The sequence below is a fragment of the Nyctibius grandis genome, chromosome 12 (assembly GCF_013368605.1).
Source record: "Nyctibius grandis isolate bNycGra1 chromosome 12, bNycGra1.pri, whole genome shotgun sequence".
Taxonomy (NCBI): domain Eukaryota; kingdom Metazoa; phylum Chordata; class Aves; order Nyctibiiformes; family Nyctibiidae; genus Nyctibius; species Nyctibius grandis.
Window position 1 is genome coordinate 13,555,583 of NC_090669.1, and position 14,488 is coordinate 13,570,070.

Below are 14,488 nucleotides of genomic sequence, written 5' to 3' on the forward strand. Positions count from 1 at the left end.
ACAAAGTTTCTAATGTACTTACATCTTTGGTTTCCTGGAAAAATCATGACAAAGGCACCAGCAGTTTAATTTCAGCAGTATTTCATATTCTGCAGTATCTCAAAATTTCTTACAAGAAGCCTTCAAGTCAATTTGTAGCATGGAGATGGATGACATGTTGTGGAGAGGTTTAGCTATCTTGCTTAGACTATTCTCCTTTGGCATTATGTGTCATCTGCTTAAAGTATGGTACTGAGGAAGTACAAAATGTGGGTCTGAAAAAACATAATCTGGATTGTAAGAAATGAAAAGGTGGAATATTAAACACCTCTTTGGTTGTTTGTTCTGATGGTTAGCTCCTTTACAATTAAAACTTACTTCATTTTGAATATGACTTTTGTCTTTACTTTGTAGCTGTTAATTTTGTTATACTCTTAATTTTGGTGTGCTAAAAACTTTTAAACTTTTAAAACAGCTAGTATTTTTTGAATATTTGAACACTGGAGTCTTCATGTACACAGCTCAATTTTTTTAATATTGAAAGCAGTTGAGGTTCTTTGATTCATACTGTGAGAAATTTTCTCCTCCTTTCAAATAACTTCTGTGACTCTTGTCTGTACCCTGTCCAATTTTTCAACATACTTTTAAAAATGTGGATACCGGAACAGGATGCAGCATTCCAGTGTCACTTGCAAAGGTAAGATTACCACCTTACACCTATCGTGTCCGTATGTCCGAAGGAGCGCTAAAGTTTGATGTTCAGGTTACTTCAGTGTCAGCTGAGGTAGAACACCTTTACTACATTGTTTATGCTGACAGTACTTTTCTAATAAACCCAGTACAAATTGAGGTAACACACCCAGAATCTGCACAGGTGCTTTATGTGTACATGCTATTTGACTTCAACAGACTAATGCACACACATACTATGTTTCCCGTGTAATATTCTTTGCCTTCTTTTGCATAAGTGGTAAACTGCATAGAAAGTGGGAAAGTATTGCTGTAGTTCTTGTTCTAACCTTCTCCTGTTTCATCACTTCTAATAAAAGCAAGCAAAGAATCATTGTTTAGTAATGCTAATGAATTTATTTTTTTAGGATCTGGTCAACACTGGACTCAGCACTTTCTTCTTTTTCATTGCCTCTGTAGTACTTGCTGCTTTAAACCATAAAACTGGAGCAGAAATTGCTGCTGTGGTAAGAATTTAAACTTCTTCATGTATGACTCTTATCTTCTATTAAAACTAACTCTTCCCTCGTGTTCATTGAATACTCCTGTTGCCTTTGCCACCACAATTTACTTCTAATTTTACAGTGGGCTATAAGCTAATTCTGATTTTAAAAGTATTGACATGCTTTGAGTTGTTTGTGTTAAGGCTTGAGGCAAGAACAAACAGAATAATGACTTGCAGAGAACACTTGTAACAGCTGAACTTGCCTTGCTTCTTTCTTTATAGCTAGTTTGGAGGTACTGCTCTATATTGCAAGCCTGTGGGAAAGATAGATCCAAAAATTCCCAAGAAATTGGAGCTGCTTACACATAACTTGCTTAATTCTTCTTGCTCACTGCAGATCATTTTTGTTCTGTGGAGTAGTATAGTAGTACGTCAAGATTTTAAACCTAGAACAGTAAGGTCAAGCAAATTAATTTTGTGCTTGAGTTGGCAACCTTTCCCCCTTGCCCCCCCTCCCCAAACCTGGACATTGAAAGTCACACAACAGTTCTGCTGCAGAAACATATAGGAAGAGCTGCAAATTAGCTCCTTCTCCAGGCTGATGGTCTGGACTGGTCATCTGTTCTCTTGTCATTTGTTCACTATTCTGTGCACCCTGAGGAATGAACTGTTGGATGAAGAGCTGTGTTCTTCTTTACAAGATGTTCTTCCATTGAAGTTGTATTGCAGGATTTAATTGTCATATTTGTAGACAGAGAACTTTGTTTTCTGGGATCATTGATCTTAGTTGCTTTTGCAGATTCTCTAGTTCATTGAAGAAGAAAAACAATTTTACAGGCCATGATGATTTGTCAGTGCAAATAAAGTAGAAAAATAAGCTTCTGAGGAATTTATTGTGAAACTACTATTGTTCTTGTTTTCAAAAATTGTCTTTGACAATTCTTTCTACTTCTTGTAGATATTTGGTTTCTTGGCAATGGCAGTGTATGCTGTGAACACATATTTAGCTATTAAAAAATGGCGAATAAACAGCAGACAACAAAATAGTCGGCAGACCAGTGATTACATACGTGCTCGGACAGAATCCAGAGAAGTAGATCATCGCCCTGAGATTCAGCGTCTGGATGCGTGAAAGCAACATTCAAACGGGACTGCAAAGGGAAAAGAAGAAGTGCTTAACTCCCTCATGGAATAAAGGGTTTTTTCTTTAATTAAGGAAGAAAATGAAGATAGATGGTGGCAAGGAATGCCCAGCCCTGCATGTGTGCAGAGATGCATTGAATCAGAAGGCTGTAAATGTTGGTCATTCAAAAGCAAGATCCATTTGATGTCCACATATATATACACATATATTATATAGCTTATATAATATATAATATATATATGTTTTGAAGTATGTTATTGTTTTGGTTTAACTGCACAGTACTTTCCTTCCGTCTCGCAAGCGCAAGCTCTGAATATACATGTTCTGCCACTGTTTCTTCGTCTATCATAAACACTAAGACCAGCACTACATTGGTTAGTTAATATAGGAAAGAAGTCCACCAAAAGTAAATTTAATACATGTGAAAAGGAAGTGAGGGGCAAATAGCAATAACTTTAGCCATGTATCGTGTCTAACAAACTCTCTGTATCCATCCTCATAAAGCCTCAGCAGTACAGCTCAATACTCATCTGCAAGATCTCCTGCAGTTTCACTGTTGGTACACTTATATAGCTGAAATGGACAAGCATTTCACATTTTTGTTTGATGGATATAGTATTGAGGTAGTTACCCTGTGGGTTACTCTGAAATTGCCATATTCAGTTCATTCATGACCATGGCCAGATCTGAATTTGTGCAAAGTCACCGTGTGTACTGAATGGTCACCCTAATGCATCAATTGCATGTACGTGGTTTTCTGCTAATGTTGGGGTACATTCTATTTTTCCTTCCAAAATGGGAAAATAAATATGCTTAGGAGGCAGGGTGTCCCCCCTCTACTGAGGGGGACAGTAGAGAAAGAAGGGGGTTTTTTTTGGTTTTGTTTTGTTTTGTTTTTTTGTTTTTTAGGTTCAGCCTTCCTGAGAAGCCTAGGGTAAGCAAGAACTAGCAAAAATTATGATGTGCTTATAAAGTGTTTCTAAGATTGCAATATTGTGATTCATGTAAGATAAATATTTTCCTTTTTGGAAGCTTGGTTGTTTCTTCTAAAATTAAAACTGTTGGTAGTAGGTAAACTGATTTTTCTTATTTTTTTTAATTGGGTGTTTCTGCAAATTTTTTCACTAATATTTCTTTGGAAAATGAGTTTAGGTAATTGGAGGATAATATGATTGTATAGATTTGCTCAGAAATAGTTTTACCTATACGGAGTTTTCTTATTTTAATTGTACCTCCAGTAAAGAGAAGGATATTTTTCTCTATTCAAAACTTGAATTCTGCAGTAATCAGTTAAGCAATATCATAATGTTATTAGGAAGATGTCCCTTGATATCGTTCTGTTCTTTTGATTGGTGTTTTTATCTATGTAATTCATTATTTGGCATATGTGTGCCTGCATGTTACATGAAGAAAATGTGTGTGAGAGAAGATCTCTAGAGCTGAATTCCTTTCTGGTGTAAGCTGATGAAATCTTGGAAATTAGTGGAACTGTATGCCACGCGTGCCTGAATTTATCTCCCATTTGACATGAACACTTTTTGCATTGTGTTCTTATGTAGCTGTACACTTAAGTGGATGAATGCAGTTAACTGGAGTCTTAAGAACAAATGGCAATACGTTGCAGATAGGTCACTTTTAAATATGAAAAACAGGTTATCCCAAACAGCAGATCAATAGAAGTACCTGGGCTTTTTTGATACCAGAGGGAACTGGGATGGTGACAGGTGTGAACCGAACGCTGCAACGTTTGAAGCAAGCAACAGAGAATTATTGTGATGTGTGAAAAAAAGGTGACAAAACTGATGTCTTTTCATTTTGAATTTACTGATGTCTACAGTGCATTTCATCTTAGTGGCTAAGATGGAGATTAAAATTAAGGACGAGGTACTAATGAGGTTGAAGAAAACTTGCATTTTCTTAACGAGTATGGTTTACCAGTTACTATAGCAACATTTTATTGTGCTTCATTGAAGGTTAATGCCAAAGGGAACACCAGTTCAAAAAAAGATGGAACCATATAAGCCAACCTCAGGTGCTGGGTTTAGAGGTGTTGGGTTTTACATGAAATGTAAACGACAGTTCCATGTTCAGTGTGGTATGAAATAACAAAGTTTATTATTGCCAGTACAGTTGTTATCAGCTCTGCTCTTTTTCAGTACTCTGTCTAGTATCGGCAGAGTTTGCAAGGAGAGTTTGTAGATCTTGTCAGTTATTAAAGGAACCTTTTAAAAAGTAGCACAAGCATACCTAGGCTGGAATTGTAAACTGGCATTAAAGCAGTTTGTATTGGGGGGAAAAAAAAAAAACAAACAAGGAAAAACCAAAAAGACACACCAAAAAACCAAAACCCCCTACTCAAATACAGAATATTGTCCTCCAGAAGATCCATGCTTTTGGAGTGCAACCCTTATTTGAAATCAAGAAACAAGTCAGGTGATGCATAGCAAAGGCGTTTCATTAGTGTATCCTGTTTGCTGGTTACGGACAAGGACTGAAATGGTGCGTATGTAAGAGAACGCCCCATTCCCCTCCTGTACTCCCTGCGCTGACTCTGTTTTTTTTCAGAGGTGTGGGAGGTCGCTTCCATCTAGAAGTTTATGAATTTGGTATCTTTCAAATCCTTACACCTTTCCTTACCTAGAAAAGGGATAACTTCACCGAGGTTTTTGTGGAGTGAGCTTTTGTTACCTTTTAGCTGGAATGACAAATGCAGAGTGATACAGTTATACTTCTAATACAGTGTAATACTTCATCATGTGGTATAGTATACCTGAGTGCTTTTACATGTGAAATAAGTTTTCTTGAGCTGAGAACAGTATGCCATTATTTATTACTTACATCATGACTTGAGCTTAACACACTTTTCAGGGTAGAATTCAAAGAGAATATTAATTTAAAAAATACTATCTGATACACTTTGTAAAACAAAAACAAATGTAAATTTGTAATTTCCTTATTTTGGGGACCAAAGATTATTTTAGTATTGTACAGTATATACTTTCTAAAAATCTAAGTTAAGCATTTATTACTGTACAGAGACATTATTTGCTATTTGGATTATATAGAAGGGAAATAAAGTAGCTGTGAGAGACAACTAAATTTGAAACATTACGATCATATGATATATACATGGTTGATCTTGACACACACCCCCACACTCCCCCCAGACTTAATTTTACATGGTGTATTGAAATATTTTAAGACTGTTACCCAAACTGCAGTCATCATAAAAAATTCTGAAGTAGGAAAATAGGGTAGAAAGTTTACATTTTTTTTTGAAACTTGCTTAGAAAAGTGACATTAAATGGCTTCTGCCAGCCAGTTAGTAATTGCTTGTAATTGCTGAGTGTGTAGGGATGATTTCTTTTAGTCCTTAAGAGTGCTGTTTAGCTCCATAAAGGGACTCAAAACCCACTGTAAACAAAACTAAATTAAAGATAAAACAGCTGAACAGTGTAGGAATGGGATGCTCGAAACTAATGGTTCTGATTAGTCCTCTTTCGTCAAACTAGGCCCTCAGATATGCAATCTTCATGTATTTCTGCGTCTAGAAATGACAGTAAATTTTGCAACCAATGCACAGACATCAAAAGATTAAAAAATAAGATATGATTGGAGCAACAGCATAAAAATTGTTGTGTAGTCTTGTAAGAATATGTTTTCCTCCTAATGCTATGTGTGCTCAGTTTTGTCAGCCGTAGTTCAAGTTCATCATACGTTCCTGTAATGATGTGCAAACTGCCTACTATAGGAGTTTCTAAAACCATAACTAAGAACTGGTTTGACAGTTTCCTAGCTTCTTGGTAAAGTTGATTCCTTCTTACTCTCACTTGTTCCTTTCGTTTCATATATTCATGCTTCATCTAATATTTTAATATTTAATTTTTGTTAAGCCTTCTTCATTGATCTGTATAGTGTCTGCTTCAATATAACGAAGATAAGAGTACTGGGTCCAATGTCCTTTTGCTTAAGTATGGTACTCTTCCCTTTTGTGATAGCTTATGATGTTTGGGCTGGATGTGCTGGGGGAAGTTTTGTTCTTTCCCCTAGCACTTTGGAAGCTAGCTGGTATACTGCACGTGTTCCTGTGTAAGCTTTCTGGTAGGAGCCACATGCTTCGAGGTTGAGAGGATTAGAGATTCATCTACCTCTGCCTTTTTTGAGAGACAAGGTACTGACTCTAGAGATTTGATGCCTACATTTCACTCTGTGCTGTTCATCATGGGCTTTGTATTCAGAAGCATGGCATCAGCGATGAGCTGTGCCTTGGAAGCAGCTTCTCATCTTTTGCTTATAAGATGTCTCCTACATGTGAATTTAAATAAAATCAGTAATGTGGGGTGCTTCTTCTTAGGCTTTGTCATGTGTTTCACTGTGCATCTCATGATTTGAGCTATAATTGTTTTATCTCTCTGTATTTCATTGGTTCTAGAAAGAAGCGGGGAAAACTGGGGAAAGTTTCCAATCTTCCCAAAGATAATCTCATTTTCCTTTCTTTTCCCCCCCTGTGAATTATTTTGTACCATATGATGATTGTCGCTTCCTAACACAGCAGACTTACTGGTTCTTAAAATGCTGTGGAACACAGCAGGAAAATTGATCTGCTACGAGCTGCATATGCACTGTTACGAGTGAAGGAACCACTAGTTTTCGATGAACTTTAAGGTCCCTAAACAAATTTGATATTTGTCACCTTTGTGCTATTTTGGGGATGTGCAGGCACAGCAAATGCTTATCTAATATGTGGTTTTATTAATGCAGCCTTTTTCCCCCCCCCCCTTCCTGAGTCCTTGTTCTATATCTGTTATTTTCTTGTCTCATGACAACTTTGTAAACATTCCTATTTGTTCTCTTTTGTGAGGGAAAAAACCCCAAACCCCAAAATAAGAATAACGTTTCTAGGGCATAATTAAAAACAAACAAACAAACAAACAAAAAAAACCCCACAGCACACCAAAAAAAACTTAATAGTAATTCAAATAATGTAGAAAATAGTATCCTCTCTCCTACTCAGATGAGATACTGAGCAGCTTTGTATGTGAAAATCAGAGCACAAAGAACAGGTTTTACACTTAAAGCTCTGGAGCCAAACATCTTCAGCAAGTATTTAGGATAAATAAAAAGGCAGGCACAATCTGATCATGAATTTGAGATGTGATGAAGGGTGAGAAGGAGACAGAAACCCAAACTTGACGCTTAATAATCCAGTGCTTTCAAAATTATATGGAAACTTTAATAATTCCTAACCGCAGAAGGAAAGATTGCTTCTGCGCTTCATAGAGAAGGGGAGAGAGGCACCTTGAATCAGTAGTAAAAGTAGGTGTAGAAGTGTGTCTGTGTTCCTAACTCTGGGGCCGTGCTGGCTGTGTAATACAGTTGGAGAGATTCTACACCGATGTTAATGGTGCATCTTAAAAGCTGAGGTGTGTTGACAAACCGGTGTGATGCTGAAGTGGAGTAGTTGGTTCACAGAGATCTGCAGGACGTAGGTGCTTGCATTGGAAGGGCTCTGTGTCTAGAAGAAAGGATAGTTTCAGACCGATTTCTGCTCCGTCCCACTGAAATGAGTAAAGCAGTCATGTAGCATTTCTGAAAACTGGGTACTTAGTTCTTGTTTATAGCATAAAACAATGGATTGTTTGGAGGGCCAACAAAGCTCAAATGACTGTGCAGATAAGAGATGTCATGGTATGATTTTTAATGGCAACAAAAGTAAGAATTAAAAAAATGATATTGAAATAGGTACAAAAACCAGCAGAATGTTTGAAAAGACTTTGTCGAAATTATGCCATATTCCTCTCTTTATTTTAATGGAGGGAGCTGGTTAAAAATGAATTTGTGCAGATATTCAGGAGATCTCTGAATGCCACTTGAGAATTTTTCCTGGTATGTTGTTTTCCCTGTTAGGCATTTGGCCACCTGGATAAGTCTGTTTGACAGTGTCAGAGCAGTGCTGTCGAACCTGAAAGGGTTCCTTTGTTGTTTTGGTCTTATTTTTGTGTTGTCTTTTTAAAATCTGTCTATATTTTAACCATTTGTATTCTAAAAATAATCTTTAAAAAAATCTGCTTACACTGTGATTTATGATAGCCTTTAATTTAGAGTATACAACACAATCTAATTTTCTTTTGGGATATGCAGCTTTCAAAAGTGTTCTTATATACACCCAGAAATGGAAGTTGTCTATTTATCATGAAAATGTGATTAAAGTTACCTATTCAGAATCCCAGTGCAGCTCTTTCAGATGTGCTGGATGGATGAGTTAGTGAAATTGCCTTTTAATCTCTATCGGTTAATAAATATTTTTTTATAACTAGCCACAGATATTCCTTTTTAAATTATACTTGGCAAACAGAAGATATTTAATTTTATATACAGTATACATAGTTACCTTGATTGACATATTTATAACATAGAGCTTTGTGTTTACTATGAAGGGTTTATCTGTATACCATGGACTTCATGGGTAAAATTTTTAAAAGCCAGTTAGCATATATGGAAGGATATGGAAACTCTCTTCATGAATTCAGAATGAGGACATAAGAGCATTTCAAAAAGCAAGTCAGATCATAATAACGGAGTATCTGGGTTTTTTCTTATTTTTTGATTGGGGCTGGTCCCTACAGCTATTTTAATAACATCTGGATGTGAGTAACAATGAAATATGACCATCTGCCTCTTCTGACTGTCACAGACTTTTGTCTAGAATATGGGAAGTTTCAGGGTGTTGTATTTGTTTTGCTTTGGACAAATGTCTCAACAGACATATTTAATTAAAAACCTTCATGTGTTTGAAAGAAAATACCCTCTCTTAACTAGACTGATTTATCACTTTTGGTAACCTTTTAATCCCAAAAGTATTATTGTCTAAATATTTTTAGTAATGTTACATTTATCCTGATGTCTACAGGTTAAAGTGGTTCTGGCTAGCACCCTTTTATTACAACAATTGCTACCTTCATTTTTCTACTGTTTATACTTTAATCTTGAATGTTTACCGGTTTCTGCTTGTTGGATATCGTGGAGGGAGAGTGTATCTTAGCACTACAGTTCATCCAGCTTTAACTCATACATCACAGTTCTGGAGTAAGAAAATATTTTGATTTATATATTGTGGCCAATTGCATTTTTAAATGATTTCTATACTTAAGACACAACATTTATGACATAATATAACAAATGACTTAGCTAATCATTATATCTGTCTAGACTTACTCTCTTCTCTGTTAGTGTCATTTTGAAATTATTTGTATATGTTGAAGTTTGTAAGGGTTCAGGAACCCACAATAAAATAGTAAAGTATGTATTTATTTCTCATTATAATGCTCAATTTTGATTTGAAAGTTGACACTTTGTATGTCTTTTCACAGAATTGTAAACAAATACCGAAAAACTGCTTCACCTAGTGTGCCTTCCATGTGTGGTATAAACACTTGTCATTCACAAAAATAGAGATGTAAATTTATTAAACCAGTAAACACTATTTTTGTAATGTGAGTCACTAATGCATCTCTGGCTTCATTGTGCTTTGTTTCCACTAATACCAGTTTCATGGCTACTGTAGTCATTACTTTCCCTTTGTGCACTAAATAGTAAATCTGAAATGACGAATCAAAAGATTGTATCACTTTTGCTCTGCTCTGCCTTCAGCTGCTACCTGAATGATGGAGATAAAGCAGATTGCTGATGTGAGCTAGAAGGTACCCCAAATTTCTTTCCTTGAGACTTTTGTAAAGAGATACTCAGTGTTGGATATCTGTATCCTCGGTGCTGATTCTGGGTCCTCTAGAAAAACAGGTAGCAGCCATAATCTAAATGGCTCTGATTCTGGCTCATAATTTATGATTATGGTGCCTGAGGAAGGAGAGTCCAGGCCTGGCTGAAAGACTGTCCTTCAGGGTATAGGTCCTGTACTGACAGATGTGTAATTGTACACAGCTCAAAAGTATTAGTCAAAATAGTGGGTTAGAATTCCATCTCGGGCTGAGCAAAGGGCATGCAATTTTCCTTTTATCATATGAGCACAAGTCTGCTGTGTAATACCCTTGGTACTTTGCTTTTGAAATAAGAAAAATTGTAATGTTTTGCCGCCAAGGAAAACCTTACAAGCACACTCTGTATGTAAATGGAGAACCTGACTCTGTTGTCCTTACTCAGGCAAAATTCCCCATTGACTTAGGGGACTGCAGATCAGGTGCCCATTTATCACCAAATCCTGATCAAGGATTTGAAGAATATCACAAGTTAGCAAATGTTCATATAAAGACAATTTACAGCCTTGAAGCAATTTCACGTTATTTTGGTAAGTGTTCTTGAAGTTCTCAAACTGCACACGAGGCCAGCTGATATAATAGATGCTTTCCGTAGCGGTACCTATCAGCTGTGATCACTGTCTCCTCAGTATCGACAGCTGTAACTTACACGTGTAAGCGTAGCATCTTCCAGTTCTGTATGTGAAAGTTGTGCTGTTAATGCTTGACCGGGTTCAAAGGCAAGGTAACTCTACAAGAAAACGTAACCCCCAACTTGTTTTTACACCAGTAATGATTTTTCAGTATGTTGTGTGCTGCTTTTCTGTTGTTTTTTATGCTAAACAAAAAACACAAGCTGAAGAATTGTAATGTCTTGCAATACAGAAAGCAGTCTTGTTTTTAAAATCCACACTGTTAAAGCATAATTTAAATGGTGTATTTATCAGTTTTAAATGTCATTTTGCTTTTCCAGTCTTTTGTATATGGGCACAATACTTTTGTAAATTTTTTTTAATGTAGTTGTCTTTCTTTTTTTTCTTCCTGATATTTGAAGATTTGAGCTCTATGGATTTTCATGGTACTCTTCTGATCATGTCTTTATAGTGGTAAAAGTCTGTATTTTTGTATGTAGGGAAAATGGTAGTTTTCTAACACTTATCTTGATCAATATAGTATGGAATAATTTGTGAAGGACTTCCTGTTTAATAAATGGACATATTAAAGTAGTAAAACATTGTCTTCATCTGTAAAGGCAACATATAAACTCATTATACCAAGTGTTGTGGTTGATTAGTTGATAATCTAGTAAATGCAGTTGCTAAATGCACTTCCTGTGCAAGACAATGGCATAGAGGTTAAACATCAACCAACCCTGTCTGAGGTTTTTGTGCCTGTGTCTCTGACAAGACAAACTTCATAGATGCAGGAGTTAATGAAAAACCATGTATAAGCAGTCCTTGATGAGAGGTTATATGTAGCAGAAAGCACATGGAATTGCTTTATTGCTGAAGTGGTTGTGGTGGGATCGCTTTTGTGGAGGTTTCTCCATCTGGTACGCTGTAATGGGACGAAATGCTATATCTTGTGGTTTGCAGCATCACATTCTGGACTGAAAAGGAATTTGGGAGCTGAAATGCCAGAGTGAGCGGGTGATGCTCTGCCATGTCATGGGCTGTAGGTTGCAAGTCCTACCTTGATGCAATTGGTATTTTTGGTATCCAGGCGCTTTAGGTGTGAGGTGAAAGCACTGAGTTAATAAGGGTAAGAACTGAGGAAATGCACGGATGGTTGAATGAGTGTTGTGGAAAGATTTAGGAACATGGATGATGCTCTTAAAACACTGCTTAGGGATAAATGTGTGTGAGGAGGTGGACAAAGGGGGTGGTATGATTGAGCTTCTACAGAAGGATTCACTAAGGAGTGTCATGTGCTTGTACAATTTTTCTGCTAGAAGATGGGCCAGTTCATTTTGGCTGTGTGGGGTTGTCAGCAGCGGTAAATTCTAATCTGTTGTGGTATTGCATGCATTGGACCTGCTTAGAGATCAGGCCTTAATGAAATTGTGCTCTTTAAGAAAACAGAGTTAAAGCGCTGGACTTAATGCCATATTGCTGCTGATGTTGTTATTTGTGGTGTTCCTTGGTCAAGAGAAGCTTTGTCAGCTGTTGAATCAAAAAAAAAAAAGTTTATTCTGTTTAACTTTTAAATACTGAATCTTCCTTCAGTCTCCTGGGAAGACTATAATTGATTTCTTAATTAATGGATCAGACTAACAAAATGTGATGGGACAGCATCACGAATATATAAAATAAAAGCACGGGTATTACTTGGCCAAAATTAACATTGGAATCACTCTTTCCTTTTCCAAGAAAACAGATTGAAAAATGGATTAAAAAAAATTTTTTTTTTTCTAAATACTCTTACATTTTCTGGGTAGCATTGTTTTACCTTCTGACCTAAAAGTTTTACAAAACATTCAGAGAATTGTGAATTCTTCCAGTAAAGGAGGAATCTGTATTGCAGTCAGGGTTTTTTGATGCAGTCCTGTTTACTTAGAAGAAAATCAAGAGATAGTGTCTCCATCCTGACTTTTAAACCAATACTCCATGCAAAAAGGTGTCTCAAGTATCTTGTAACAAGATTCACTTTCTCAGTGCTTATCTAAATTTCCTGCTTCCTTGATGTTCTCCCCCCCCACCAAAGACTAAAGGATGACTAGGTGGAGCTGCTTCATGCATATGTAAAATACAAGGTGATATGTATCTTGCATTTGCTCTTCCAGGGCAGTTTGTGTTCTGGTCTTTGGAATGAAGCTGCTTCATTTTATTATTTTTAATCTCTTAGGAGGTTGGTTACAAGCTGCCTGCTATGAGGTTTAGCTCAGCCTAGCAGCAGTATGTATGTTTTCTCATTTATGCATTTTAGAAGTACGGGTGTCAGAAACACGCGCTGTTAGTGTTTGGTTACAAGTACATGCTCACTTAATGATACAGGCTGCTGGTCTCCTAGCAGGGGAAGATGCAGCTATAAAATTCAGGCTTAGAAAGTTGCACAATGAACACTTAGCAGAAGCACAATGAACAAAAAACATCTGCTTGCTATGCAGAGCATTAAATTGTCTTCTGCTTTCCAACACACTAGGCTGGCAGAAGTGTTCTTCTCAAATACCGCATAGGCTGAGGTACACCACTTTTCACTTAGTATCTTGGACGTTACTTTGTCAGTTGGAAATTTGAGACTTACAGAACTTTGAACAATATCAGGTGAAAGGCAAAATTAAGTGGAGTAATGGACAAAGCGTTAAAAGGACAGTTGAGCCTCTTATTTCAGTAAGAATTTAAAAAGGCTGCTTGGAAAGGTCTTTTGAATTCCCTAACATCACCTGTCCCACATCACCACACAAGACTGAACAGATCTTCCACGGATAAGTGTAAAAGCTTTTTGATAGGAGAGGGAGGGAGAGAGACCTTCAAACAGTGTGAGAGCTGAATGAAATCATTCATCTGTGATGCCAGCTGATTGTTTTTCCTTCCTGTTCGTGGCTTTGATTCACAGCGTTGGTATCATAAGACTTTTTGCATTGTTTCTGCATAGCGTTGTTCCACGCTTGGTATGGGAAACTCTCATCACTCCCGAGGTTTGTCTGCTGCTGAGTGCTGTTCAACCAGCCCAGGAATTCAAAATGGGAATAGTTGTGCTCTAGTAGTAATGAAGGCGTACGTTAGCCTGTATGGGTTTTGGAAACAGCTCCTGTTTTGGAACAAGAATGTAGTGTGATTGAAAAGAGATGTTTGATTATGACCCTGCTGGTACACCGAAATAAGAGCTTCAATAAGGCCTCCACGCTGCAGGTGTAACATTATGCTTGTGTCGAGGATCCTGAATTGCAGAGGAACTCGTGCTCCCACTGTTTTGATCTTGTCAGTTGAGGAAAAACAAGCAAGCAAACAAACAAGGCAGAGAACCAAGCAGGCTTTTCCTCTGCCCTACACCAGACTCTGAGCTTCATGCAATATTGCTGGCAGGAGATGAACAAAAGACTGAGTCAGCCCCCTCCACCCCAAATCAGAATTGGCTTTAAAGTAATTATTTTTAATTGAATTCTCTTTTCTGAAATGATACTCATAAATTACAGAAGTGTATTTTATTTCAATCATGGGAACAGATCTTTTTAAATGCTGGAATCTTACACAAGTGCTTGACCCTGGGAGCAAACTGCTTAGAAATAAATGAAATCATCAAATACTTGAATGCTAGTAACTAAATACTCCGGACAGGCAATTCATTGCATGCCTGCTAAAGCAGTCCTGAAGAAATTAATGAGCAATTTTGTTTGCCTCTTCTGTTGATTTTAGTATTCCAACGTGAAAAAATTACTAGAAAACCGTAGCAGATTTTAGGTTATAACACATCTGTGAAGGGTAAACCCAAAGGGGATTG

The 14,488-nt window shown here is 37.0% G+C and overlaps 1 protein-coding gene across 1 annotated transcript in view; it reads left to right on the top strand.

Annotated features, from left to right (window-relative positions):
* CMTM4 (CKLF like MARVEL transmembrane domain containing 4) overlaps positions 1 to 9,794 on the top strand; it is a 37,788-nt gene extending 27,994 nt beyond the window's left edge. Inside the window, exons 3-4 of the mRNA XM_068411408.1 lie at positions 1,077 to 1,175; positions 2,112 to 9,794. Coding sequence (XP_068267509.1) covers positions 1,077 to 1,175; positions 2,112 to 2,285 — 273 coding nt within the window. The 3' untranslated portion in view covers positions 2,286 to 9,794. The remainder of the gene's footprint in view (positions 1 to 1,076; positions 1,176 to 2,111) is intronic.
* Positions 9,795 to 14,488: the final 4,694 nt, after the last annotated feature.